The 27805-nt window shown below is 41.6% G+C and overlaps 1 protein-coding gene across 5 annotated transcripts; it reads left to right on the plus strand.

The window, feature by feature from the left end:
* Nucleotides 1–27203, plus strand: LOC119187853 (ATP-dependent RNA helicase DDX55). Of its 5 annotated transcripts, none has more exons than XM_037435947.2 (16): nt 1–232; nt 5140–5277; nt 5507–5661; nt 5744–5837; nt 6318–6373; nt 8476–8665; nt 8730–8854; nt 11280–11369; nt 11456–11548; nt 14661–14775; nt 15499–15578; nt 15679–15767; nt 15837–15963; nt 17085–17172; nt 26889–27020; nt 27079–27203. In XM_037435947.2, exons 1-16 carry the CDS (start codon nt 131–133, stop codon nt 27115–27117), a joined length of 1713 nt encoding a protein of 570 aa, XP_037291844.2. In that variant the 5' UTR covers nt 1–130; the 3' UTR covers nt 27118–27203. The 5 variants fall into 5 exon arrangements, with proteins under 5 accessions (XP_037291844.2, XP_037291845.2, XP_075734918.1 ...); XM_037435948.2 differs by having other exon boundaries at nt 17085–17157; XM_037435949.2 differs by lacking the exon at nt 1–232 and adding an exon at nt 601–624.
* The last annotated feature ends 602 nt before the right edge of the window (nt 27204–27805 follow it).

The raw sequence follows: 27805 nt of genomic DNA on the forward strand, positions 1-27805 counted from the left end.
AGCCGCATGTGTGTGCATGCTCGCGTTCCGCACGCGCTCCGTGTTGACTTTTTGAGTGCTGTATGCGCTTTGCAATGCAGGTTCAGACGTCGAGTTGATAGTTTTATAGGTTACAGTACCATTTATCGTCATGTCTGAACATGTTGATTCGTCATGGACTTCATTGAAAGTGCACGATGAGGTCAGAAAGGCAATTCAAGACCTTCACTTCGAGAAAATGACGCCTGTGCAGGTGTGTAACTTTTGAATTTGAGACATGATGCGCTAGTTTATCCTGCCGAAAATGTGAAGCTAGATGCTTGTTTTACACAGTGCTAAAACGATGCCTTTGTGCGTTATGTCAAGTCGGATCAGTGTTCTGGCAAGCGAAGTTATGGGATACGCGCATCTTCGCTGTGAACTGCCTCGCTGCGCGTTGACCAGCGTGCCGGCTAATATGTTTTGTTTATTTGTGCTTCAAGGGTCTCAGAGGGACATTAAATCTGTTCGCATATTTATGCCATATCTAATGCCACTACTAGTATCACTTCATATGTTTTTTTTTTTTTTTTTTCAAGGAGCAGTTGTACGCTTGCGGCCTTGATAATGTCCTGGGAAACATCGTAGCACACTCCGCGTGCAAATGTAAACCCTCTCTCGCTTACTTTTTAGTTCCGAGATCACTTATGAAAACAAATAGTGAAATTTGAAAGCTACACTATGTATTGCTTCAGCTGCCCATTTCTAAGCTAGAGAAAAACAAGGTGCACATAATCAGCAGCAATTACCCCGCCGCGGTGGTCTAGTGGCTAAGGTACTCGGCTGCTGACCCGCAGGTCGCGGGATCTGGGCTGCGGTGGCTGCATTTACGACGGAGGCGGAAATGTCGTAGGCCCTTGTGCTCAGATGTGGGTGCACGTTAAAGAACCCCAGGTGGTCTAAATTTCCAAAGCTCACCACTATGGCGTCTCTTATAATCGTATGGTGGTTTTGGGACGTCAAACCCCACATATCAATCAATTATCAGCAGCAATTACAGATAAAATGTACAGTATGGACAATCCCCGTTGTGGGTATGAGCCAAGTGCTTTTAGGCAACTAAACAGAATTGTAGAGAGTATTAGCACTGGGCCCCGCCAAGCTAAAGTGGCCCACAGCTCTTGCTTTCTAGTGGCGCGAGCTGCCGCCGTAGCCGCACTCTTTCATTAAAGGCCAACTCCGGCAATTTTTCTAGATCAGTGGATCTGAATGAAATTCGCTGGGTACGTTTCTTTGCACATTTCCGTCATTTATGCCAAATTGCAGGCTTGAGAGATGCGCGGATTGTTTGCGAATGAATTATTGGCAACACTGTCTGTGTGATGTCATGTTTGGCATGTCAACGAAAGTACAGTGTACTAGAAAGTGACGCAGCTGGTGGCATCGCTATTTTGGCCACTACAGCGTTTATTGTGCAGGCCACAAGACGGCGGCGGCGGTGTTTCGTATGGGTATAGCACGGGAAAGCTTTCTTCCTTCCTCTGTGGTGTTTGGCCGGCGCTTCGTTGGTGTGGCTTTCATAGTTTTCATACTCTGCGCCGGCGGGACCAGTATATGGCCTCCAGTGTTTACCAAATAGTACGTCACACGCTGACAGGGCGCCCGGTTGGGTTTCGGTTTCAGTATTGCATCTTTTCGTTTCTTAAAAACTATTTTCGAATTTTCTGAGCATTTCAGCTATTGGGGTTGATACAAGAGTGTCTCAGGAACATAGAAACACCATTACCTTGACATGGTCGAAAAATCGCTGGAGTTGGCCTTTAAGCAACCGCTTCCGGTATGTGTGAAATTCAGCAAAATATTTCTAAACTCAAATTAATTCATTAAAAATAGAAATTACAACATCGATAGTTCTGATTCAACTGTAGAGTTTTAGATACATACGATATCAGAACATAAGTTTACGTACGAGAAAGGTCAGTGAGCCATCTGTATAATTAATGAAAATAAATGAGTTCATTTAACGAACAGATGGCTTTCTTGTGAATATATTTTAACTCTGCGCATCACTACATGGACTCAAGGGAAGAAGAGACAAACCGAATTTTTATTTAGTTTTATTCGGAACTGAATTTTTATTGGAAAACATGAACGAGAAAAGAACATTTCAACCTTCACACCCATGTGACCACACTAAAGCAAGAAAACGGCAAGTCAGCTAATATCTTGGACAATGAAAAAACCCTGATGCCGATGTGCGACTGCTCCTACTAGACACCTTAGTCGAAAGTGGTTTATTTCTCCTCACATTGCTTCACAAGTAGGGTGCCCAATACTTTGCATACGCAGACACTTTGGGTTGTCGTCATTTCCTATACTTCGAGTGCAAAATGGGAATGCAAGCCTAGAGATTCTAATTCAAAAACTTTCTAATGTCATGCAGTTTGCCTTATGGTTGCTTTTTCATTGTCTAGTTTTCCTTTTGCCATGTGTTTCCAACAGACTTACATAACTGATCATATCTAATCGATTACTTGTACCATTTATATATTTTGCGATTTATGGATTACTTGTTTTGCTCGGTAACTATTATTGTGGTTAAATTGATTTTTTTTCTGTGATCAGTTACATGTAACCTGTTACTTTATTTGAGAAACAAGCTCTAACTAGAGATGCAGCTTTTTGTATTTGCCATGAGCTCATGGCAGCAGATAGTGTGTGCAGACTGTGTACTGCCAGCTACAAAAGCTTGCTGGATCTGCAGTGGTGTAGTTTTCCACAACCCTCTGGAGATCCTGCAAGTTTTTGTGGTTGGCAATATATGCAACTCATGATAGTACATAAGTGTAGCTGCTTGTTTTGAGTATATGCTATGAGGCTGCAGCTGTACTTCTTTATGAGCGCCTTGTCTAAATGGCTGAGCTTTAGTCATACCATAAAGCCTTGTGCATGTTGTGTAATAGCTAAGGAGATTGGGCTCTTTGGTACGAGGTTCCTGGTAGCATAAATACATGGCACTACCAAGCTGCAAAATTTTTCAGGTTTTGAGCTGTTTTGTTTGAGGCAAGGTCATGTGAAAAACTTCTTTTCTGGTGTGAACAGAAATGCTGGGCATGGGAAATTATGAGGAAAGCTACCTAATAAATTTGGCTTTCTCTTAGTAATTCATTAATTACCTTCCTGAATTAATAATTGATAGGCATAGTCAGTTATATTTTTGATTGAAGTAATTGTTATCTGCAACTTTTTTTTTCTGTAATGTGCACTACTGTGATTTTCTGTTAGCAGCAGATAGTCTACACTTGTTCATTCTAGTTCCACTGTGTCTGTCTTTGTGTGTTTTTTCTCTTCCACTTGTGCAATATTACACCTAGATATCAAGGGTGAAAACTTGGGAATGTTGGTAGGACATAATAAATGTAAGGACAGCATGACAAACAAGGACTAGCAAAAAAGACTAATGTGTGTGTTCATCATAAGTCCTTGTTTGTTGTGCTGTTCATACATTTAATAATATAGAATTTCACCAGTTAACTTAGTTTCATGCAGGTAAATCTTTATGTCAATATAGTGGATGACCACATTTTTCTAGCTTTTTTTTTTTTTAGAATCAAATCAAATGGAACCTTTATTTCACATAGTATGGTTACATCGTTAAGACTATCCAGAATGTATATATTCTCTGCACAGAAGATTTATATTTTCTAAATAGTTCCTCATATTGTGATGGTTGTACAATCGCACTGTAGTCTTTTATTACACAGAAATTGGCAGTTTCATGAAAGGGACAGAAATAGCCTGTTGTCAAGGGTACTTCAACTGTTGTACTTGCAGTGCTTTAGCGAGACTCAATACTAAATAATTATTCTTTATATTGTTAAAAAGGTGCTGCAATACTTTGTTAAAAAGGTGCTGCAATACTGGTGCTCTAATTGCCAGCAAGCAGACGATGTGGAGCCCTACCGGTGTACCCAGGCAAATCAGACAAAACTGGATATGAGGATTACTACAGAACGTCGCTCCTTGTGAGCAATCCTCCCTGCCACTGAATCACTCTTTCTTGCGTGACTCCCGTCCGCAAGCGGTTACTCGGAAAGTTTTGCAGTACAATGCCAACGCAATGCGTGGCCGTAGGCTCCTCAAGCACGTATGCCTCCGCGGCGCGTTTGTGCTGTCTTGGCACCACCTAAAGACAGCGTGTTCGAAACTCGTTCATGCCGCATTGAAGTCGATGGTAAGTCAAGTTCAATTCAAGCAGCGTTTCTGAATACGGGGGTCAGACACTGCAAACCCACCAGTGGGAAGCCCGGACCAGCGTTCGATAAGAGGCATGTTCACGCAGCTTTCTTAGGTTAACACAGAAAAAACACACTCACTAAGGGGCACGTCCGCGATGTGCGTGCTCGAGGAGCGCGGAGCAGACGGTTTTTCTGTTGTTCACGTCACTTCCGGTCAGCCATAATGGCACCGTTTTTTCTAGTTTCGGTCTCAACAACACTGTCGTTTGCAAGTTTTTTCTAAAGTAAGCGCTTGTATTTTGAAGGCGGCATTTGGCAGGCAGCACTATCTCTAGCTAGGCTACCTATATATTGACTTTTTGCAGAGTGCCAAATTTCGTTGCAGTTGGCTTTTAGAAGAGCATATGGTCTTATGAATCTACTGCCACAAAAAGTTTGAGAATCGGTCAAGTACAAACAGAGTTACAAGAATCTGCCTCATTCTGTAGGCACTTTCCTTTTATACCAGTGTGTATGTTGAAAGCTATGCAGGAAGGAAAGAGGATGACAAAGGGGCAAGCAGATGTGTCCCTTCATCAGTGCACATCGTGATCTTTGGGCACCTTTTTTTCCTGAAAACCTTAGAGCCTCTTTTTCTTTGATTGTGTGGCTTTCAGTGTGATTGCAAGCACTGGAACAAGGCGACATCTTATGTCAACCACAGTAACTTTACAGCTCATTATGCGCAAATCAGCCAATGTCTGTGGACTTTGTACTTGTCACGTAGTCATTTTGGGTATATGGCGTTATTTATAGAAAGAAAAGGAAGTGATTTATATCTAATTTCTAGAATTAATTGTAAATTCCAGGCAGCATTTTCTGACAATGCTGAAAAAGTGTTGCAAGGCCATTGTGAGATGAACTGGAGGGTCATTCAAGTTAGTTGATCTTTCTATTTATGCAGGTAACAACAATACCTCTGTTTTTGTCAAATAAGGATGTTGCTGTGGAAGCAGTAACAGGCAGTGGAAAAACACTAGCTTTTCTAATACCTCTACTGGAAATGTTGCTCAAGAGGGATGAACCACTCACAAAATATGCGGTAAGTTAATATAATAGTGTGCCGCTTGTCATCATCACACTTTTAGAGCCCGATGGCATGAGTGCCATCTACTGATAACATCCAATACGAGATAGCATGCATTTGGGCATGTGCAGCCACACTAACGGCATGCTACAATAATCCTTTCAATGGGCGCTTGGCATCAATGAACTTCTTGTTGTTTAATTTTTTATTGCTCGTCTTGTGCTCTCTTTTTTCTTCCCCTTAGGTTGGCGCTATTGTTATCTCTCCCACAAGAGAGCTTGCCACACAGATTTACAATGTCCTTGAACACTTCCTCCAGTTTTTGCCACAGTTCACAGGACAGCTTCTCACAGGAGGCTCTAATCCCATAAATGATGTCAAGACTTTCAAGGAAAACGGGTAATGTCCTATTAGCTATGCTGGAAGTATTGAGGACGTAAGATATGTTGATTTTACTGTGCCTAATTACTTATTTTTGCAGAGCTAATATCATTGTGGCGACACCAGGACGTATGGTGGACATGTTTGAACGCACCGACGAAAGCTTCAGCTTTGCTGCTTGCGTGAAATCCATGGTACTGAAAATTTGTGCGGCGTCAAGCTGGGTGTTTCAAAAATCAGCATGATATATGTAATTGAATATGCGAGGCAAAGAAGCATCATGATCATGCTTCTTATGCTGCATGCACACCAGTGAGCAATATGAAAGGGGGAGCCCTAATTTCATTGAGGAAGCCATGGCACTTTAACATATAAGCTCAATAAAAGTGTTGGACAGTGATAAATATTCAGCAGTGGGACTGCTACTTATGTGTTTACATGTCAGGTTGTAATCACATAGGTTGTAATCATTGCTTGCTGGTGGTTTGATTCATATTGAAATTTTATGTATACTGTTGAAGTAGACTTTTTAGTCTGCATCTAAAATCTCATTTCATTTATTTTTCCCACAGCTTGTTCTAACTTATAAACTGCTCTTGTCTAACAGTGTACAAGTGAAGTGAAGCAGCCCACAAACGGTTCTCATTATTTATTTGATTTGTTCTTGTTGCCAGGAGGTACTTGTGTTAGACGAAGCAGACCGCCTATTAGACATGGGATTTGAAAAAAGGTACATCTTTGTTTTTTTGCACCTTTCTCCTTCTGATTTTTTTTTTCTGTGAATGTCAGTCTATAACTTGAATGTGTTACTTGCTAACAATATATTACTCATAGTATTTTTCAAATACCATGAGTAATATATTTTCAAAGCAAATTCATCAATATATTGTGCGTGAACTTCACTGCTCAGTGTGAACAGAATACATATGCACAGCACTGTACTGCTCGTATAGTGGCTCAATTCTTGAAATGCACAGCAAATCGTCATTTGTACAATTTTTTTTATATGAGGAATTCAGAAAGTGCACCGTATCTCTTGGTACAGGGTTTATTTTTAAGCCATCTCTGTGCATCATGAAAATTGTGTACTGGGACACATGCAGTTATTACTTGCATCACTAATCAATGGGTTGGCGTTGTCAAAGCCACATCGTGATAACTTATTTGAATGTCTTAGACAATGAGATAACAGAAGACGTAAGGTAAGAAAAACAAAGGATGCTGCACATTCTAACAAGCGACACTAAATACTCAATAGTAGGTATAATCTATGTGTTAAAGAGACCCTAAACCACCCAGAGGCTGACAGCGTTCTTGACAAAATCATGTATGGTAATGACGTAACTGACAGAACTCTGAAAGTGTGCGCGCGTCCTCTGCTCGACCAGTCAAAGAAAGCAACACTGCTTTCTACAAACTCTGTGGACAAAACCGTGGCAGATGCGATCATAGATAGCATAAAACGACTTAGTTTTGAAGGCACGTGCGCAGCCAGCGCATGCAGATTGAAAACGGAACTACCATTTGCCGCAACCACCGCACAGAAAATCGTGGTCACGGCGACGGGGTAGCTATCCACGTGCTCCGAGGGCACGAAGCTAACACAGTGGTAGATTAAAGGCAGTAAAGACATAAAAAAAGGCTAGAGCATTAGCATTTTAGTGTTCCTGTTCAAAGAATCTAGTCCTGTTTTTTCGATGGAGGCGAAAATGTTGTAGGCTCATGTGCTCAGATTTGGGTGCACGTTGAAGAACCCTAAGTGATCTAAATTTTCAAAGTCCTCCACTACGGCATCTCTTGGCGTCTGCGGTAACCATCCTTGAATCCTCAGGGATGGTTGCACCATCTGTCAATCAAGCACAAGTGGGGAATCTACATGAAGAGCAATTTTTCAGGCATTTAATTTCTTCTTTATGCAAGTTAATTGAAAACTGGCTCACGTATGTGCGTCCGTTATTAACAGTATGCCAGGCCTCAATCATTGGACATGTTTCATTAACCTTATGTCTGTATAGGACTTTGCATTTTTCAAATTTTGCCATGCAATTACAGGTGCAACTATACAATGTAAGATTAGGTGACAGCCCTCTAGATTATGACCTTCTTTGCTCATTTAACCTCTGATTATTACAAAATCCTGTGTGGCCTACACAGAAGCAGCCACAATTGAAGGAAACTTTTTTATACCATCAATACTATACATTTATATCTGCAAATTTATTGGTGTGTTTCATAAAAGAAACGTCTGTCTGCTATTTGCCATTTCCCTGCTCATTCTTTCTCTTCATGGCGACACACATCTTTCGTAGCTCATTGGCAGCAGCAAAACAACGTCCTTACTATTCTTCAGGCCTATCACCCAAATAAATAGTATGTCTTAAACAAAGATATGCAGTCGACTGAGGTTGCACGGCAGGCTTGTTAGTTATTCATGTTGTTCGAGGTATAACGCATCCAGGACGAGACAGAGAAGAAGACGTGTATGTGTTCTGTGTCTTCTTCTCTGTCCCGTCCTGGATGCGCTATACCTCGAACAACAAGGATATGCAGTAACTGTTCCACCAAGTGAAGTTGTACTGTGGTGCATGAAATGTTGCGAGGTGTGTTACATTTGTATATACCTGTGCATGATAAAATCAAGCTACTAATTTCTTGATATGCTGCCTTCTTTTGCTTGACATACTTGATAATTCAGTAGGTACAGTTATACTTCATTATGCCATGGTAAGTATTTTGTCAAGACATTTGCATATACATTTTTCTTTCCTAGTGTACGAGTTTTGTTCTTTTTTTGTTTTATAAATCTGTTAACCTACACTTTTTCATCTACAGCATCAACACGATCCTGTCATTCTTACCCAAGCAGAGAAGGACAGGCTTGTTCTCAGCTACTCAAACAAAAGAAGTTGAAGATCTCATTCGTGCTGGACTTCGAAACCCAGTCAGTGTTACAGTGAAAGAAAAACCAGCTGAATGCAGCCACACACAGCGCACGCCGGCACTTTTAAAGAATTTTTACATTGTAAGGCTTTTTTATCTAAGATGAAAACTGTGAAGTGTAGAAATTGCCTTGGTTTCTTTTTCAGCTTTGTGAGGCCGATCAAAAGCTGAGTACTTTGGTGGCCTTTCTTAGAACCCATTCAGAAGAAAAGCACATGGTCTTCTTCAGCACATGTGCCTGTGTCGAGTATTTTTCTGCCATCCTTGTACAGTAAGTCCTGCTTTATTGCTTAGGAATGGTAAAATATTTGTAAAGAAAAAAAATTGCTGCCTGAAAATTTTTAGTGTGTAACTTTGTTTCTCGCCATGTTTTATCTTAAGTTTTATAATCCATGTGCTTGTACAATGAAGAGTGCAGTGATCTTGCTGCTGAGAAGTTCTAACTTCTTTTTCTTGTGCAGTTTATCTAAATCACACTGGAATCTGCATAGCAATCAATGAGCAGCGGAAGAAGCACAGACAATACAAAAAGGCGAAAGTGCACAGGACGGGCATAGACTTCCAACTGATTTCGCAATATATCAAATTCCTTTGTCATGTGGCAGGTACATGCAGGCCAGAGCAGTCATTGTTTTAACTAGAGGGCAAAGAAACATGGCTTGTCAGTGCCTAACAAATAAGGTGGATGTTTGCATATAATTCTGAAACTGTGGATGCACTTGGATATTTGAAAACATGGTCTTCCCAAAGAAAGCAGCAGATAGGCTGCAAAGAGAAATTGTTGAGGCCTACTACACTGCTAGGAGTGCAAAATAATGCGTAGACATGCCATTGCTGACTTTGTAAAGAAAAGAACTGAATTTCTTGGATAGTGTCGCACAATGTTATGTTTGTATGTATGTTGTGCATACATGCTTAGTGTTTTGAAGGCTTTCTTGTTAAAAAAAATCTTCACTCTGCATAGTTGTTCTTACGTTCACTTGTCTTTTGGGTATTCATTCTGCTTCTGTGTGCAAAGAAACTGGTGCACATAATCGTTAAACTGAAATGTGCATTGTTGCCATGTTGTATATTATCCTTTTTAGTATGACAAAATATATGTTTAAAAATATCATGTTTCATGGTGGAATGTATATTGGTTATTTTATTAAAACTCATGTGGTACGTGTTGACAGATGTGCTTTTGTAGCACTTGTATTGGATTTGGAAAATATAATCGTAACTCTGTGACTGTTCTCTCTACTTGTACCTTCTTTGTTAAAGCATGAATAAACATCACTGAGCTTTACAAGCTTAGATTATGAAAAATGAATAATTAAAACCACTTTTCTAGCTCTGACTGCAATGCCTAGAAGACGTGTTTAGGTGAAAAATGAAGACCTAAATTGAAGAAACATTAGAAACTGCCTACTGTAAGCTCATGACGAGAACCGACACACTCAGCGTGGTATGGCTAATGGCTGGAAGCTCATGAGTCGCAAGTAAAGATGCTAGGCACTGGCTAAAAAGTAATTATGTCGGAAGACTGCTTTTGCAAGTCAAACTTTTTCAAACTATTAAAAAGTCATGGATGTGTCTGAAAAACATTGACACTTACAACTTACATGGATATCAGGCATTGTTCCAGCAATCTGTCTAATTTTGCTATAAAAAAAAATGACACTCAATATCAAAGCAATGCATGACCTACAGACGCTATCCTTATGTAAAAATATTTTGCCTTTACATAAGTAGAACTAAGATGCATGCTTAGCATCTCTATAAATGAGCCTACAACTATACCTGTAGCACTTTGGAGTGCCTCTATTCTGTAGCTATTAATCCATTCCGCTACGATAATAAGAGCATTCTGTGGTATCGAATAGTAAAGATCTTTGAGTCGATTGAAAAGATATTCAGCTGTTTAGTCTCATTTTCTGCAAAAAAACACACAACTCCCTCAAAATTCTTTACTGCAGATGCGCACTTAATTGGAAAGGAGTTTAACTAAGGAGGTTGCTCAAGCCCTAGAGATAGAAAAAGCCCGATGTGTCCTGTGTGAGCATGCCATCTGTGATGATCAAATTGATCATGTGATGCTTTTTATATCTCTTGTGATTTCCTACCTTTTGTTTATTCATGTACAGTAAGTACTTATTCTGCATTACTAAATAAAAATTCAGTTATGAGTGCAGCCTGTGTCCGTTTGCTGTGCCATGATTATGTTACAGCTGGCGCTGTTTTGCTGCAAGTATGAACCAACTAGCCCAAAAATACGCCTTGACACGTATTTTGTGGTGTGGGTGCATGGTAACTCTATGTAACCAAAAGTTAACTGTAGCTCTCCACTTCAGCTATTCATCGTGCGCTCACTGCACTGTTACAAAACATTAAAGTGGTCATTTCCGATCATTTACCTGGACGTTTCCATTGCTGTGTGTTACATTGTGGTGTCATACTTTGTTTATTTATTTTCTGGAAAACAAAGTTAGGGAATTTTGTTTAATAAACAGTAGCCCTCGTGAGAAGTATAGATCAAGCTAATAGTGAGTGATAGTTTTGGCAATGTATGTGCCCTATGAAATAATGAAACACCTGCACTATTAAAACTTGTGAAAAAAGCACATGCTCTAAAGCACATTGCACATAGTTAATATTTTTTATTCTACTCATTACTGTGCTTTGTCTTTGCAAGCTTGGTATTGTATCTTTCACAGACTACTGAAAAACATGACCATTATCAGCATTCATGGCAAGATGAAGAGGAAAAGGCAGAAGATCTTCAACAGATTTATGAAAATGGACAAGTAATGTGTTTCTCATCTGTTGAAGTCATTCAAGAGTTAAATAAATTCAAGAGTCTTTTGAATTACAACTTCTTTACTATTTACAGGGGTGTGCTTGTTTGCACAGATGTTATGGCAAGAGGAGTTGACATCCCAGATGTCCAGTGGGTCGTCCAGTATGATGCTCCAAAATCATCCAGGTTGTTTTTTTTTTTTCATTCTTTTCCATACATTTCTGTGCATTTTGTTCATCTCAGCTTCACGAAGATGGATGTTGTATATGGGAGATAAAGTTATTAGATAAGAGCTGCTTTTTTTTTTAGCTGATCAGGTGGTTGCTAGTTACTTTTCTTGCTCTGCTTTTCAGAAAGCTGCAGGCCCACATTTAGTATATACATTTTCAATTGTACACATTGCTTGTTGGGCATTCTGTTCATTTTTAAGAAAATTTGTGATCTAAAAGCCAAATCTAAATCTGTTCGAAACAGGTTTCATTTCTTATTAATATTTTTTTCTAAGTTGCCCTTTTAGCTTCTACTTTTACATTCAGAGGAACAGAAGAAAATATTGATGTGTAGAAGAAAGAGAAAACATATCTAATGGATGGAATGCGATACCATTTTTTAAAAATCTTTCTTGCTTCAGCACTTGGTTGAACATTGGCTGTCATTGATATTTTCAATCAAGATGAATAACTAACCCACTTGTATATTTTACGTTTCTGTGCAAAGTGGAGGGGGAAATTATTTTTATCTGTTTTTGTTATTTTTGTAGCCCTTTGAATGAATTTTTGATAATCTGAAAAAAAAAAGTGTTCATCTAAGCTGATTAAATGTTGGTCACGGCCACAAGTTTCTAAACATTTAACCATAGGTCAGTGTCATGATGAAGCTGTTGCACGGTTATATATATATATATATATATATATATATATATATATATATATATATATATATATATATATATATATATATATATATATATATATATATATATATATGAAATAGATGATCAGAGTTTCTTCCGGCTACCGTAAAAAAGTTATAAACTTCGAGAATAGTGCAGTATAGGAAACAAAACAATACAATATTTATTTAATCCTAACAAATTCGGCTGGTGGACCAGCCTTCTTCGGAGGATGTAAGTGAAATGATACAAGTTCCCGTAGCAGACGGTCACCCTCACAGTTTAAAGACCCTCCAAAAAAAAGAGGAGGGTCTTTAAACTGTGAGGGTGACCCTCTGCTACGGGAACTTGTATCATTTCACTTACATCCTCCGAAGAAGGCTGGTCCACAAGCCGAAACTATTAGGATTAAATAAATATTGTATTGTTTTGTTTCCTATACTGCACTATTCTCGAAGTTTATAACTATATATATATATCAGGTTTACTCTCGCATGAGACACAATTGTCAGCAACCTTCACACAGATTTACTCACACGCAGGACATATTTACATGACCTCATGGACACACGTGACACGTGGTGATATTGTTGGCTTGGGCTTTATAAGGAACCTCACTGGCGAGGCAGCAAAAATGCATAAGTGTGCATTGGAAATGCATATCATAGCAGTAGCAATTATATGCACACTCCAGATGGATTTTTGCTGCCTCGCCAGTGAGGTTCCTTATAAAGCCCAAGTCAACAAAATCACCACGTGTCACGTGTGTCCATGAGGTCATGGAAATATGTCCTGCGTGTGAGTAAATCTGTGTGAAGGTTGCTGACAATTGTGCCTCAAGCGAGAGTAAACCTGCTGGATGCTTCTATTGCATAAAAAAAGCTACGGAGGTGTCTCAGAGTAGTGGATTCAACAAAAAATGCATACTTTGACTGGCCAGGCTTCGTTGCCTGCAGTTGCATGCACTTTATCTCTTGAGGGGTCAGCAGAGAGTGCATACATTTGTGCATATTGTGTTCTCACAGCAAAGTTTGTGTAGAAGCCATAGACAGCACTAAGGCTGCTTTTCTCACTGCATTGCATATCAGCTGTGCGGAATCCTGCTATGCGGGGGAAGAGTTAACAGAAGTAAATTGACACCCAACCGTTTGTAGCAAGAAGCCACAAGGAAATCCATGTGGATTTCCCTGAAAGAAAGCTTCTTAGTAGCCAAAAAATTAATCATGGTTCGGGGATCGAACCTGGGACCAACTCTTTTCTGGAGTGGTTGCCCTACCAATTAAGCTAATCAGGAAGCTAAAGAATGGCAGCTGGAGGGTGAATTCATCGACAGCTTCAAGCACATGGACACGTGTTATTGCAAATCAGTTCTGTACCATCCCACTAGGCGGCTCTAGGGTTAATAAAGGGAAATTGACAGCCACACTACAACCACCCTGCTGAGAGACTTTCTTTTGAGGCGATTGTAAACTTCTCTTTGTTTTGCTCGCTGCCACGGCCACATTTCTTACAGCAACATTTTGTTCGGATATGCAAGTTCGCATGTTAAACGATTAGCCTTACTTGGAATGAAATTCCGATTTGTTGCTATTAAAGTGACTGTGTTATTCTTGGGGGAACTGGCACTTTTTTTTTACTGCATATTGCATTGCCATATAAAACCTCTGGTTTACAAACTACGTAGCTAAAAGTGAATCATGGGAGGAACAAACAGCCCTCTCAATATTTCCTGCATACCTATAATTCTAGTTTTGTAATCAAGAAAACAAGGAATTTCAAATGCATGTATTGCATAAAAAAACAAGGTAAACAAGTATTTATGCATTGTTTAGTCATTAGCATGACTGCATTTGTACATGAAAAGTACACCGAGTGTTCAACATTTTTGATTTAAAAAGATGTAAGTGCGCTGAATGTTTTTTTTCAAAAGTGCAGTACCAACTGAGAGGGGTCTGTAAAAGCAAGTTTACCAGAGAGCTAAAATAATGATTGAGGTACAGCTATGGCCCTATATGCACTGCGGTGGAAGGAATATGGCAAGCTTAATGTCAATTGCCAACCTGGAACTAAAGCCATTTTGCTGATGAAAACAGTAAATAGGAAGAGAGTATTTCTGTCACTATGTCATATCTTCCTAGCTTTGTTGATCTCATTAATAAGATGTAGTTTCATTGTTGAAGAACTGAATTAGCTGTCACAGCATGTTTTAATGTCCAGAAATGTACTGACCAAATATCCACTGTCAAAACCACTAAGCTCGCGAAGAAGAGTTTAATGGAGACAAACGAATAGGCATGTTGAAATGCTGAATTTCACTAAAGTGAGGACCAAAAGAAAAGCTCAATTCTGCGTGCGGCCAATAGGTTTGTCTTTTATAATTGGGGAATCATTTTTCTTTTGTTTCAGCTCATTTATTCACCGCTGTGGGAGGACCGCGAGAATGGGAAATGAAGGCAATGCTGTGCTGCTGCTGATGCCCAGCGAGGATGCTTACATCAAGTTCCTAGAGCTGAATCAGAAAGTAAGGTGTTGCTGTGAAGTTTTAAAATTAGAGCTGCATTTCAACTTAACTGAGTTGGTATTTAACAGGTTTGTGTGAATATCAATTTTTTGGTTCAAAGAGAATAGAAAGAAATAATTTCTAAGCGTATAGTAGTGGGACTTGCATAAAACGTTGGCCCAAGTGCCATATCTTAACAAATCTGAAAAAAAACAAAGCAGATAAGTTACTTTGGAAAAAGACTGGTTTATCTCTGCTTTATTGTTTTGGTTCTGTCATTCAGATATTTTCTTGCAAAAACACATGTTCAACATTTCTTACAATTCTAGCAAAAGACAAAATTTGTTTACAGGTTTTCTCTCTGTTGTGGTTACTTAAATTTTATTGTGGTTGAGGTTGTGGGAGGTGACCGTGCTCTTTGAAATGTCATACTTACCAGCAAGCATAATTTTCGTGATGCCACCACAATCAAATTCATTTATGATTTTCTGCTTTGTCTATAGTATCAATTCCTTGTGCAGGCGTTTCAATGCCTAAGTTGTTGAGCTTTGCATGAATACAAAACTAAACAAACAAGAGTTTGGTGTTTCGTTAAAGTGGCAGTTTCCTTTGCATGATTTCCATTCATCGAAATTCCAGTGTAGCTAAAAACAAAAAATCTGAGAGTAGAGTGATCTAATTTTTATTAATTACAAATGCCGAGTAATGTTTTTCATGCCTGGTTATTGCCTTTTTGCCTAATAGGTTACACTGGAAAAGATGGATCCACCACCATCGATTCATGAGATTACATCAAGAGTGAAAAAAATGGCAATGAAAGACAGGCAAGTTGAAGAAGGAAGCTAATGTGTTCTAGTATGTGTGCATGTCAGGAAATGAATTTTGAGCTGTACTGGAACATTAACAACCTTATTATCCTCCTAGGGCAGTTTACGAGAAAGGAATACGGGCCTTCGTTTCATACATCCAGGCATACAGCAAGCATGAGTGTTATCTTTTATTCAGGATAAAAGGTATGCTTAAAATATGTGTAGTGTTTGCTCGGTACATTTGATCACTGCCTTTCTTTGATAATTATCCAGACCTTGACTTTGCAAAAGTAGCTGAAGGCTTTGCCCTACTGAAAATGCCATACATGCCTGAACTCAGAGGAAAGAAGATTGAAGGCTTTGAAGCTACCAGCATTGACGTAAAGTCAATCCCATACAAGTGAGTTTTGTATGCTTGTAGGAAATCCCTCAAACGTCTTGCTGATTTTTTTCTCCTGGTTTTAGTTATATTGTTTCTTGAATTTATTTATATTGGTAGCTCTAATTATGCAAGCTGTTTTATAATTCTTTTAGTTGCAAGCACCTTCAGTGGCATAAGCACCCACAGTTGCTACATTAGAGGGTGCTTCAGCCTGGGAGCTTGTATCTCAATTTATGCATGGTTCAGCTTTTTTGTGGTTATGTAACTGAGCAAGCGTGTTTTGCTGTCTTTTTTTTTTTTTCAATATGTAGGCGTCACCATAAAATTAAAATGAAGTAAGATTACAGGCGTGAAAATGGTAAGCTTACACCAAACTGAAACAAAAGTAAAGAAACAGGCTCACATAAATGCAACCGAGGGGTATATTCCTTTCGCTATTTAGTACATTTTTGTCACTTGTATCGTATCTAAGACTTCTTGCTTTTGAATATGTTTTAGTAATGCTTAAACCAGTTATCAAATTCGAATAAAGTGGTTATAAAGAGACATATTTGTTAATGAAATGAATTATACAAACATTTGCCCCACCACTTTGAGAGTACATTAGCAGTTGCCCTGATGTAACATATCAGATTTATAACCAAAAACTATAGCCAATCATTATAGAATATTTCAAAAATTGAGTTCATTTCAAATTTAAGAATTGCTAGTAGTAGTTCCATTATAATGTATTTTGCTTCACAACATCTCAGAGTTGCTACTGCATCATGCTGCTGTATTCATCTTATTAAAAGCATATTGGCACCCTCTTTGTGCAACCCATTGAATCAAGTTAGCAGTATTGCCTGGGCAGGGTGTGGTCTCAGAGATACTGAGCATGGTTTCGGAGTACTATGTACATAAAAATCTTGTTTGTCATGAGTGATTTGACTTGCTAGAGAATTCTGGGACTCCCTTTTCTTATGCAAGATCCTTTGTACCTACTAAGTGACTTCTTTTTTCAAAAGACATACCTAGAGATACAAGCTTTCTAGAACGGCGGTTTCTGCATTTGGTTTCTCGACATTGTTGCACTCTAAAACTCAAAATGTGCCCACGAGTTTACTGTTCCTTAAATTATCTATTTTCACTTATTTCAGGGAAAAATCCAGAGAAAAACAGAGGCAAGCAAAACTGAAGAGTAAACTGGAATGTAGCACTAAAGATGTCAAGGTAAAGCCAAAAAAGGTAACAATCACATGTTTGAATATTGCTGTGAGGATTCAATACCTCTTCTTTCGCATTTTCCTTACCATCAGAAAAAGAAATTATTAATGTGGTGAATTTCGCTCTATTTGCAATAGCATATCATTTCATTTTTGCCCTACAGTTTTATGGTTAAAACATATTGCAGATTACTGAGTCTTTTTGTTAACCATTGCACTGCCCTACTGAGACTCCTTGATCATCAGTGGCTACATGTATGGAAAGTTGCTCAGTAAAAGTTCATGAACAGCTTTTACAGCTGCTTTGATGCAATTCACTGCTAGCATGATAATAAATATTTGTGAACTTGCTCAGGACATTCTGGTTGACTAGTCAATTTGCATGCCTGCGCGTTACCAACTAGCCAGTGCTTGCTTCGAGTGTCTGCTGTGTCCATCTGTGTCAAAAATTTGATGTGTGCTGTGATCACATAGACATCTTTGTATTGCCAGTGGTGTGGGGTGGCGTGTTCACTATCTGATCTTATTATGCTACACATCCTCATCTGAGTACTCTGAGAACTGCTGCACCAGATGCTGAAGAAAGCATAACTGTCAGGGCCAGGCAAAACTTCCAAGTACATGAATTTCCTTTCTCTCTTTTCTGTTCTTTTCCTTTTTCTCGGTTTTTGTTAGATGCCTCTTGTGAATTCCAGTTTTCATCAACAAAACTATTATATGTATGAAATGGGCACTTTGAGCATGGTTATTTTATTCCTTGCTTGATTCTTTATTAATGCCACAAAAAATGACTTCAAAAGGATCGAGGTAGATTGACTGTAGCACTCCATGTTTCACCGTGGAAGAGCTCAGTCTATGGCAGGGATAGGATTAAATGTTAATTGGTGAAAGTATGAGCATCATAGTTGTTAGTCTTGGGTGTTTATTTTTTTCCCCAAGTCTTTTGCAGACTACATTCTCACAATGTTTAATATTGCTCTAAGGACGAACTGTGTAATGATGCTCTCATTAGGAATAGCTCACTTGGCTTTGAAAGTGTACTTTAAGGCCCATATTCACAAAAGCTCGTCAACTCGAAAATCCACTTCAAGGGATCCTTGAGGACCATTTCGCGATGTTGTTTCTGCAACGGGAAAAGTTTCAGGATGCCTTGAGGTCAAGTTTCAAATTGATGAGAATTTGTGAACACGGGCCTAAGGGTGCGAAAAGATGGCCGAATCGAGTTGCTATTGCCGCTTCATTTCATGTGGAACACTAAAGCTAAAACGTAGAATGTTTGATGAGTGATTTTGCTGGCTCTGTGCACTTGTACTTCGATATAATTGCATTCTGAAAACTCTTGCAGGCAGTGCATTTAGAAATATTGCTTCTTTACCTGAATGGGAAACTTAAAAAACAACTTGTCACTGCAAAACTCACAAGTAAGGGAAAATAGAAGAAGAACCACATGTTTGTAGCACGTTTGTAGACATCTAAAGAAAAGCTTTGCAGTAGGCGAAATATTCGTCCTAGTCAAGGATTCGAACCTGCGACCAATGCCTTTCCAGGGTGGTCGCTCTACCTATTGAGCTAACCAGGAATCCAGTAATTTGCAACGCGAGGCGAATTTTCGACAACTCGAAGCATACGTACACAAGTACTGCAAATGAGTTATGCGGAAGCCTGCAAGGTGGCGGAAGAGTTAAGAAAAGGGAAATAGACAACCACCTGTTTGTAGCACGAAATTACAAGGAAACCCGTACAGATATCCCAGAAAAAAGAAAAAAAAACAGCTTCTCAGTGGCCAATTTCTCATCCAGCCACTTGTGAGAGCTGAATACTGTAGCCTCTGAAATGGCATATTGTGCTGGATAGGCCAATAATAGTAAAAATAACTTAGCAAATTCACATATGATACATGCACATTAGCACATTCAAGTGATAAGTTCCAGGGATCCTTCTAAGATGTTTCCAGAGTTGTATAGCAGGGAAAAACATTGGCATATGATAAAAGGCAGACATTATATCTAATCTAGCTTGTAGCCCAGCATTCATTTTTTTTTGGGGGGGGGGGGGGGGGTGCTTGCTTAAGAGCACGACTATTTCATTGAGCCTGGTGAGTCGATGTCATACGACTTGTATGACTTTTGTCAATTAATTACCTTTGGGAGAAATACCAGCAAAGTTCTACTCTTTCTTCTTACTGGGTGCAGTAAACAGAATCTATTAGATTAGATTGTGGTGTTCTACAAATTTTCGCTACAAAATTTACACCTCAAGCTTGTTGCTTGGTTTTTTGACAGCCTTTTTCGAGCTCTCTCTCTCTTTTTTTTTTTAATACATCTGCTGGACGCCAGCTGTATAATTATACTCTCTAAAGGCGCAGTAGCATGGGGACTCAGGCACATGGGTAGATGATACACTGACGAAAGCATTGAATATATTGTCACGACGCAGACACAGCAGGAGTTCGATATAGAAGAGCTCACTTTAATTAAAAATGAAAGGCGCTCGGAAAGAGGACCGGGCAAGAGCTTCGTCTTCCTCTCTGGCTGTGCGAGCTCTCCTCTGCAGGTTGAATGCGGCATTTGCCTCCCTCCAGGAAGAGCATCGACCCGATGCTCGGCAACAGAATACGCGGTGTATCTATAGTTGACGTATTACGCAACTGGCTCACTGAAATATGGCTTCATTCGCACAACGTGTATGATTTCAGATTTTTGAGCTCGCGAGGAACTGTCAGGGATGACCTCATAATTCACGTCACTTAGGCGCCGTATAACATTCTAGGGACCAAAGTACTTCTTCAGTAACTTTTCACAAAGGCCGCGTCGGCGAATAGGGCTCCAGACCCACACTTTCTCGCCAGGCTGATAAGTGACGTATCGGTGTCGCAGGTTATAACGTTGTGCGTCGTAACTCTGCTGTCGGGCGATTCGCACGCGTGCTAGCTGCCGTGCCTCTTCAGCTCGTTGGGTAAAGGCTTGAACATCCGTGTCTGTATCCTCGCAGTCGTGCAGCAGCATGGCATCAAGCATTGTCATCACTTCACGGCCATAAAGAAGACTAAATGGCGTGCTCCGTGTAGTTTCCTGCTGCGCCGTATTATAGGCAAACGTTACGTATGGTAGAACGTCGTCCCAATTTTTATGATCCACGTCGATGTACATACTAAGCATATCAGCAATTGTCTTGTTGAGGCGTTCTGTTAAGCCGTTGGTTTGTGGGTGGTAGGAGGTAGTTTTTCGATGCGCTGTTCCACTCAAGTCAAGCACTGACTTGAGGAGCATAGCCGTGAAAGCGGTACCTCTGTCTGTTATTATAATTCTAGGAGCGCCATGCCTCAGAACGATATTTTCAATGAAAAATCGTGCCGCTTCTACTGCGGTTCCACTTGATAAAGCCTTTGTTTCTGCGTAGCGAGTAAGATAGTTCGTAGCGACAATTACCCACTTATTTCCAGTATGCGAAGTCGGGAATGGTCCAAGGAGATCCATTCCGATTTGTGCAAAAGGCATGGTGGGCACTTGAACTGGTTGCAACAATCCGGCTGGTTTTAAAGGTGGCGATTTTCGTCGTTGACAATCGAGGCACGTGCGCACGTAATGCTTTACAGTGCCTGGAAGCTTCGGCCAGTAGTACTTTTGTTGGATTCTGGCCAATGTGCGCGTGTATCCGAGGTGGCCGGAGGTTGGCTCATCGTGGAAAGCGCTCAGGATCTCATCGCGAATGGATGTCGGGACGACAAGTAAGTGGGCATTTCCGCTGGGGGCAAAGTTCTTCTTGTATAGGACACCACTGCGCAAGCAGAATGATGGCAAGCTCCTTGCAAATATCTTGGGAACGCTTGTAGACTGGCCGTTAAGAAAATTAATAAGAGGGAGCAACTCACTGTCTTCTTTCTGCTTAGACGAAATGGTGACCGTGTCGACCACTCCTAAAAATGCCATGTCATCATCTTCTGAGACATCATCTTGCTTTATAGGCGACCTGGATAAGCAATCAGCATCAGAGTGCTGTCGTCCCGACTTACAGACGACCGTCATATCGAATTCTTGTAGGCGTAAGCTCCAGCGCGCTAGCCGACCGAATGGGTCCTTCAAGTTGGTCAGCCAGCAAAGAGAATGGTGGTCGCTGACTACGTGGAAGGGACGGCCGTAGAGGTATGGGCGAAACTTCAGAACTGCCCATACTACAGCAAGACATTCCTTTTCCGTTGTGGAATAATGGGACTCGGCACGGGAAAGCGTCCTACTTGCATATGCAATTACTCTCTCGGCTGAGTCTTGCCACTGGACGAGTACAGCGCCTAAACCTACGTTGCTGGCATCAGTGTGGATCATGGTTGGAGCGTCCTCGTCAAAGTGAGCAAGCACAGGGGGTGTCTGCAGGCGCTGTCGTAGACCGTCAAATGCTGCTTGTTCCTCTTCGCCCCATAAAAATGGAACATCGTCTCTCGTTATGCGTGTTAAGGGCGACGCTATGTGCGAGAAATTGGCGATAAATCTGCGGTAGTAGGCGCAAAGGCCAAGAAAACGTCTTACGGCCTTCTTTTCTGTTGGCACCGGAAATTTTCGGACGGCGTCGATCTTGTCGGGGTCCGGACGAACACCTTTATGGCTCACCACATGTCCTAAGAATCGGAGTTCCTTGAAACCGAAATGACATTTCTCAGGTTTCAGCGATAAGCCAGCGGACCGTATTGCTCGAAATACTAATAGCAGCCGTCTTAGATGTTCCTCGAATGTTAATGAGAAAACAATGACGTCGTCGAGGTATACCAGACATGTCTGCCATTTAAGGCCTGATAGGACGGTATCCATCAGTCTCTGAAATGTTGCTGGGGCTGAGCACAATCCGAAGGGCAAGACTTTAAACTCGTAAAGCCCGTCAGGCGTAACAAAAGCAGTCTTTTCTCTGTCCCGCTCATCGACCTCGATTTGCCAATAACCGCTTTTCAGGTCCATCGACGAGAAGAAGCGTGCATGCCTCAGCCTGTCAAGTGAATCGTCAATACGCGGTAGTGGATATACGTCTTTCTTTGTCACGCGGTTCAGCTTGCGGTAGTCTACACAGAAGCGTAAGCTGCCGTCTTTCTTCTTAACTAGCACTACCGGTGATGCCCAAGGGCTTTTTGACGGCTGAATGATGTCATCATTGAGCATTTTCTGGACTTGTTCTTGGATTGCTTCGCGTTCTTTCGGTGCCACGCGGTATGGGTTTTGTCGAATTGGTCTTGCCGTCTCTTCCGTTATAATTCGGTGCTTTGTCAGTGGCGTTTGATTTACCCTCGAGGTCGACGAAAAACAATCTTCAAACTGGCCGAGAATATCTAGAAGACTCTGCCTCTGCGCTGGCGATAAATCTGTGCTCACGTCGACAGGCAGTGGTGTTGAAGCGGCCGGTGTCTCTGCCTGTTGTACTGCGAAGCACTCGCAGAATTCTACAATTTCTTCGAAGTATGCAACTGTGGTACCCTCTGCAATGTGTCGACGCTCGTTGCTGAAGTTTGTCAACAGGACCTCTGCTTGCCCAGACACTACACTGACGAGACTTCTGGCAATAGCGATTCCTCGAGAGAGTAAAAGCGTCGATATTTGTTCCGCGACACCTTCTCCACTATGCTGCGTGTTACACGTGACAGAGACGAGGCGGCATGACAACGGTGGCATGGTCACGTCGTCAATCACGCGCATGGGCTTGCGCTGCAGCACTGCGCTATGGTCCGCTGAGAAGGTCAGTACACCGTCCGGTATATTTATAATGGCACCGTACTCCCGCAGGAAATCCATACCCAAGATGGCCTGTTTACAACACTCAGCAAGAATAACGAAGGTTGCCACGAATGATGAATCCCCGATCTTGATTCGTGCGGTGCACTTTCCGGTAGGTGTCAGCAGCTGGCCTCCGGCTCCTCTAATTTGCGGCCCCGTCCATTTCATTTTTACCTTCTTGAGTTGGTTGGCCAGACTCGCACTCATTATTGAAAAGTCCGCACCAGTGTCGACCAGTGCGGTCACGTCGTGACCGTGAATTGAAAGTGTAATGTCGGCGGTGACAATCTCGTCTTTCGTCGGTTCATTCGCAATGTGCGGCACTTCATGCGGTGGTAATGGGGGATTTTCAAATCTTCGGCAATTTGCAACCTTCCCCCCTAAGGTCGCTGCTTTTAGTTTCCCCGGCGTGGACTGGGAGACCTTCCTCTCGCCATGTCCGTGGTGCTACCCCTATTAGATCGGGGAAAATGACCTGGGGAGGGCGAGCGTGACCGGAACCCAGGAGAAACGTCTCGCGGGATCGTCGCGCTCGTTTCAACGTTGCGTCTTCCGTCGAAATAGCGCCGAGGGGTAGTGGACGGAAATCCTTGGTACCCGGCAACGCGATGAGGACAATACCGCACGATGTGGCCTGCTTCCCCACAATGGAAGCACAGGGGCCTGTAGTCAGGGGTACGCCATATGTCGGTTTTGCGGAGTGGGGGTCGCATCGGCGTCGACGTTTCCTTGTAGTACCAAGGCACTGTCGGCGGCTGTTGCTGGTGGTACTGTTGAGATGGCGGCACGTTAGATCTAGGCTGTCGACGGAGAATATCTGCATATGTTGGCCTTACTATTTCAGTGTTCGGCTCGGGAAGTGAAAGCGCTTGCCTTATTTCTTGGCGAACAACTTCTGTGACCGACGCAATCGCGCAGTCATTCGGTGTGGCAGCGAGCTTCTTCACCTCTTCTTGTACAATTTCGCGTATCAGGTCACGCAAAGAACGCTCGTCAGGTGTCACGGTGGTCACGGCGGTTGCGCTGATTTGTCCGCTGTTGTTTGGACGGTCGTACTGGCGGTACCGTAGCTGTAGTGCGCGTTCTATGGCGGTCGCCTCCTTCGAAAATTCGTCGACGCTTGAAGGTGGGTTCCGTACGAGACCAGCAAACAGCTGCTCTTTAACACCACGCATGAGGTGGCTGATCTTTCTGTTCTCGGACATATCGGCATCGGCTCGATGAAACAGACGAGCCATGTCCTCAACAAACATTGCAACAGACTCGTTGGGCTTTTGTATCCGTGATTCAAGGAGTCGTTGTGCCTGCTCCCGCCTTTCGGTGTTTGCGAAGGTGTCCAGGAACTTCCGCCGGAACTCGTCCCATGTTGACCACACGCGATTCGTGAACCACGTGCGAGCCCCGTCTTGAAGAGGGAAATACACGTACCCCAACTTCTGTGCGGCGTTCCACCCGTTAACGTTGGCTGTGCGCTCGAACTCCTCAAGCCAGTCATCTGCGTCCTCATATGTGTTGCCATGAAAGTCCACAGGAGTTTTAGGGGTGAAAACAGTTACCTGTGTCGTGCTTGGGCTCGTCATGGTGGGGCAACTGCTTCCCGGCGCGGTCATGTTTTCCGTCCAAGGACCGAACTCTGGGCTCAGGCCTAACAGGCGGCGGCTGGCGCGGTGAACGGGGGTTTCGACGAGCGGAAGTCTTTGTAGACTAGATCCCGGGCTGTTGGAAGGTGTCCTGGACATGCACCCAGCTCCTCCACCAGTGTCACGACGCAGACACAGCAGGAGTTCGATATAGAAGAGCTCACTTTAATTAAAAATGAAAGGCGCTCGGAAAGAGGACCGGGCAAGAGCTTCGTCTTCCTCTCTGGCTGTGCGAGCTCTCCTCTGCAGGTTGAATGCGGCAATATGAAGGGGGACTTAGTATCACAGGGGCACAAGTAAAGCTGTCAAGGCTTCAATGTGCTGCTAGGTCGAGCAGAGATCAGCTTATGATTTGTAGGCTGGTCACCTCTTGAAGCACTTCTATAATATAACTCCCAATGTGACCACATAGATTTTCAGTAGGCAAAAAAATTTAGGAATTCAGCTGTAACACACCTGTGTCTGTGTGAATATTGGGTACCGAACAATTTAGTGGGTATGAAATCATCTACTTTGTGATGTGCCAGAACCAGGTTGTTTATGCAGCCACCCAATTTGACTGATGTATTCAGTACCACAGGACACGGGCATAGGAAGTATCTTCTCAGTGTTGCAATTGGTGATTCTATTAACAAGTTTTGTCATCCAGTAGGCCATAAAATTCATTTAGACACACTTCTCTAACCCCTACCTTCCAACTGATGTGTGTGTGGGGACGGGGGGAATTAGTGAAAAGCAGCCAAGCTTTTTTATATGGCTATACAATGAACTTCTGTTAATACGAACTCTGATAAGACGACTTCTTGCTTAAGACGAACAACTCAGGAATCTTTATTTGGTTTCCCATAGACTCAATGCAAAAAAAATCTGCTTAGGACAAACCGTGTAACAGGCCTCTTATGTTAAGACGAACTCTCGCAGCGACCATCAACGATGGGGATTCTGCACAATGAACATTATAGTCTTTATGGGAGCATTCAGGCGAACAAGAGAAAGCAAGATGAAAAAAAAAACTTTCCTGGTGCAAAGACTTGAAGCAAATGGAAAAGATAGGTCAGTGCATAAAGCTAGTATATCTCCTTCACTCTAGCCTGTACGTGGAGAAAAGGCCAGCTTTATCAGGAAAGAAAGTAACAAAAAGCATTAGTCTTTTTTTATATTCTCCTCCTCACGTTCTTCAGTTCTCCACTGTACAGGAGTACAGTGGAAAACGGAAGAATGCAAGAGCTTGGCTAGAGGACAAAATGCAGGGGGGGGGGGGGGGGCAAATAAAAGTCAAATGAAAGTGCAAACGGGAACAAAGATTGTCTGTGGATTATAATTACATGAAACTGAAACCACATATGCAGCACTTGCATTCCCATCAGAGAAGTCAGATGCATTGTCATCGCCGCCACAGAATGATGTGGTCAGTTTGCTTTGTTTTGCATCGGGCCTGTGTGCATCACATCTGTTCCCAGTGAAATGCAGCGAATTGTGATGCACCATTTTCATTATGAAAGTGCTTGACAAAGGAAGGTCATTTTGCACACTAAATATAGCGGCGTCTTGTCTTTATTGTCTGCTCGAGGCTTGTGATTGTGAGTAGCGTTAACGGGAATCCTTAGCAGCAAGTCGTTCGGGAAAAGTTAGTGTGGGCCGATATTAAAATATTCAAACCTCAAAGAAAAGCTTGCAGACTTTCATTAAAAACTTTGTCAAAGTAGCGGTATGCAAAGAAGGCATATCTAAAAGCGATAGCAGAGCCAGTAAAACAGCCTCTCCGAAGGTGAACGGCTAGAAGAATAAGTTTTCCATTCTTTGAAGGACAATTGTGCTTGTCTCTCTCTTTTTATGTTTTTCTTATCATGAAAATGGGGTCGTACTACAGTTTCATTGTTAAGCAATATGTTTAGGTGCAATTGGCATGTTAGCATTGGGTTTTTGGGGGCACTCCTGATAAGACAGACAAATGAATTATCGTGGTCCCTTTGAGTTTGCCTTAAAGGGAGTCTACTGTATATGAAGTGTCCATAAATCAATCTGGCAATGTTTTATGGGTACTACACAATTATCTCTTGCATGTGGGTGGTGAAAGTGCATAGGTATGCTTGGCTGAGAAGTGAAGTTGGTGCTTCACTTTCTGCTCTTCTCCATCCCCCTTTTCACAAAATTTTGCACCGCAGTCAAGAATACCTAAGTAATTAAACCACCAACTCGTCCAAAACGATGACGTTGAGGCAGAAGTTTCGACACCTGCTAACTGGCAATGCACAAAATGGCTGTTGTTATTGTGTTGAGATTGTTTTCTTTTTGTAGAAGAGATAATGCCATGAACAAATCATATATGTACTGTTGTTGTGTAGGGTTCATTTGTAAAAGAGAGACAAAAGCAGAGACAAGGCAAGAAGCGAAAGACAAAAGAAGACTATGAGAATGAAGAGTGGGATGACTTGGCTTCAGATGCAAGGTTGCTAAAAAAGCTGAAACAGAATAAGGTAAGGTAGATTGCTATTCTTTAATGATTGTTTCTGATACTTGTTCATTGTTTTTCAGATCTCAAAAGAGGAGTTTGATGAAGCATTTTTAACCTAGGCAAAGCACTTCTTGAAGCACTTCATGTTGCGCTTGTGTTGCAGCAGGTCATGGAAAATGAATATAAAACTGAGGACAAAAATTTATTCCCATCTATGGTCTTCTTCTCCAGTCCACACGCTGGCTGTTACAAATGCAAAAGAATGTGTACACAGGATACACAAAAAAATATTAGTGTAAAATTATTGTGAGTATCAGTGTAAACCTGCAGAGAAACAGCAGCTCTGCAGTCACGTAAAGTAATGCATACAAAATGCACAAAATTGCATCTGCACAGAATGTTTACATATAAAGCTGAGACTATACGCAACATGAAACTGGCAAGAACGGTGGTCTGTATAGTCTGTGACAAGGCAAGAATGTTGGAGGCTCCATCTAGAAAGTAATGATGTGCCCGCCATTGATCCCTTTGTGCTTCAAGAAACAATTACCTTGGCTGCACACAACATACACAAACAAAATCTCAGTGTTGGAATAAGGAAAATAGTTGACCACACGAGCAGGTGACTTGAAAACAAGACGAGAGCATATTTATGACCTCATGCAAAAAGTACAGTAACATTTATGGCAAGAATTCCCTCCCATTGACATGTATGTGTCAATGTCTGCCACTATCGAGAAGGCTAAGCTAAATGATATTTTTCAGTAACTACACAATTGCAGAGTGCACTTTTTATGTTGTGCTGTA

The sequence above is a fragment of the Rhipicephalus microplus genome, chromosome X (assembly GCF_043290135.1).
Source record: "Rhipicephalus microplus isolate Deutch F79 chromosome X, USDA_Rmic, whole genome shotgun sequence".
Taxonomy (NCBI): Eukaryota; Metazoa; Arthropoda; class Arachnida; order Ixodida; family Ixodidae; genus Rhipicephalus; species Rhipicephalus microplus.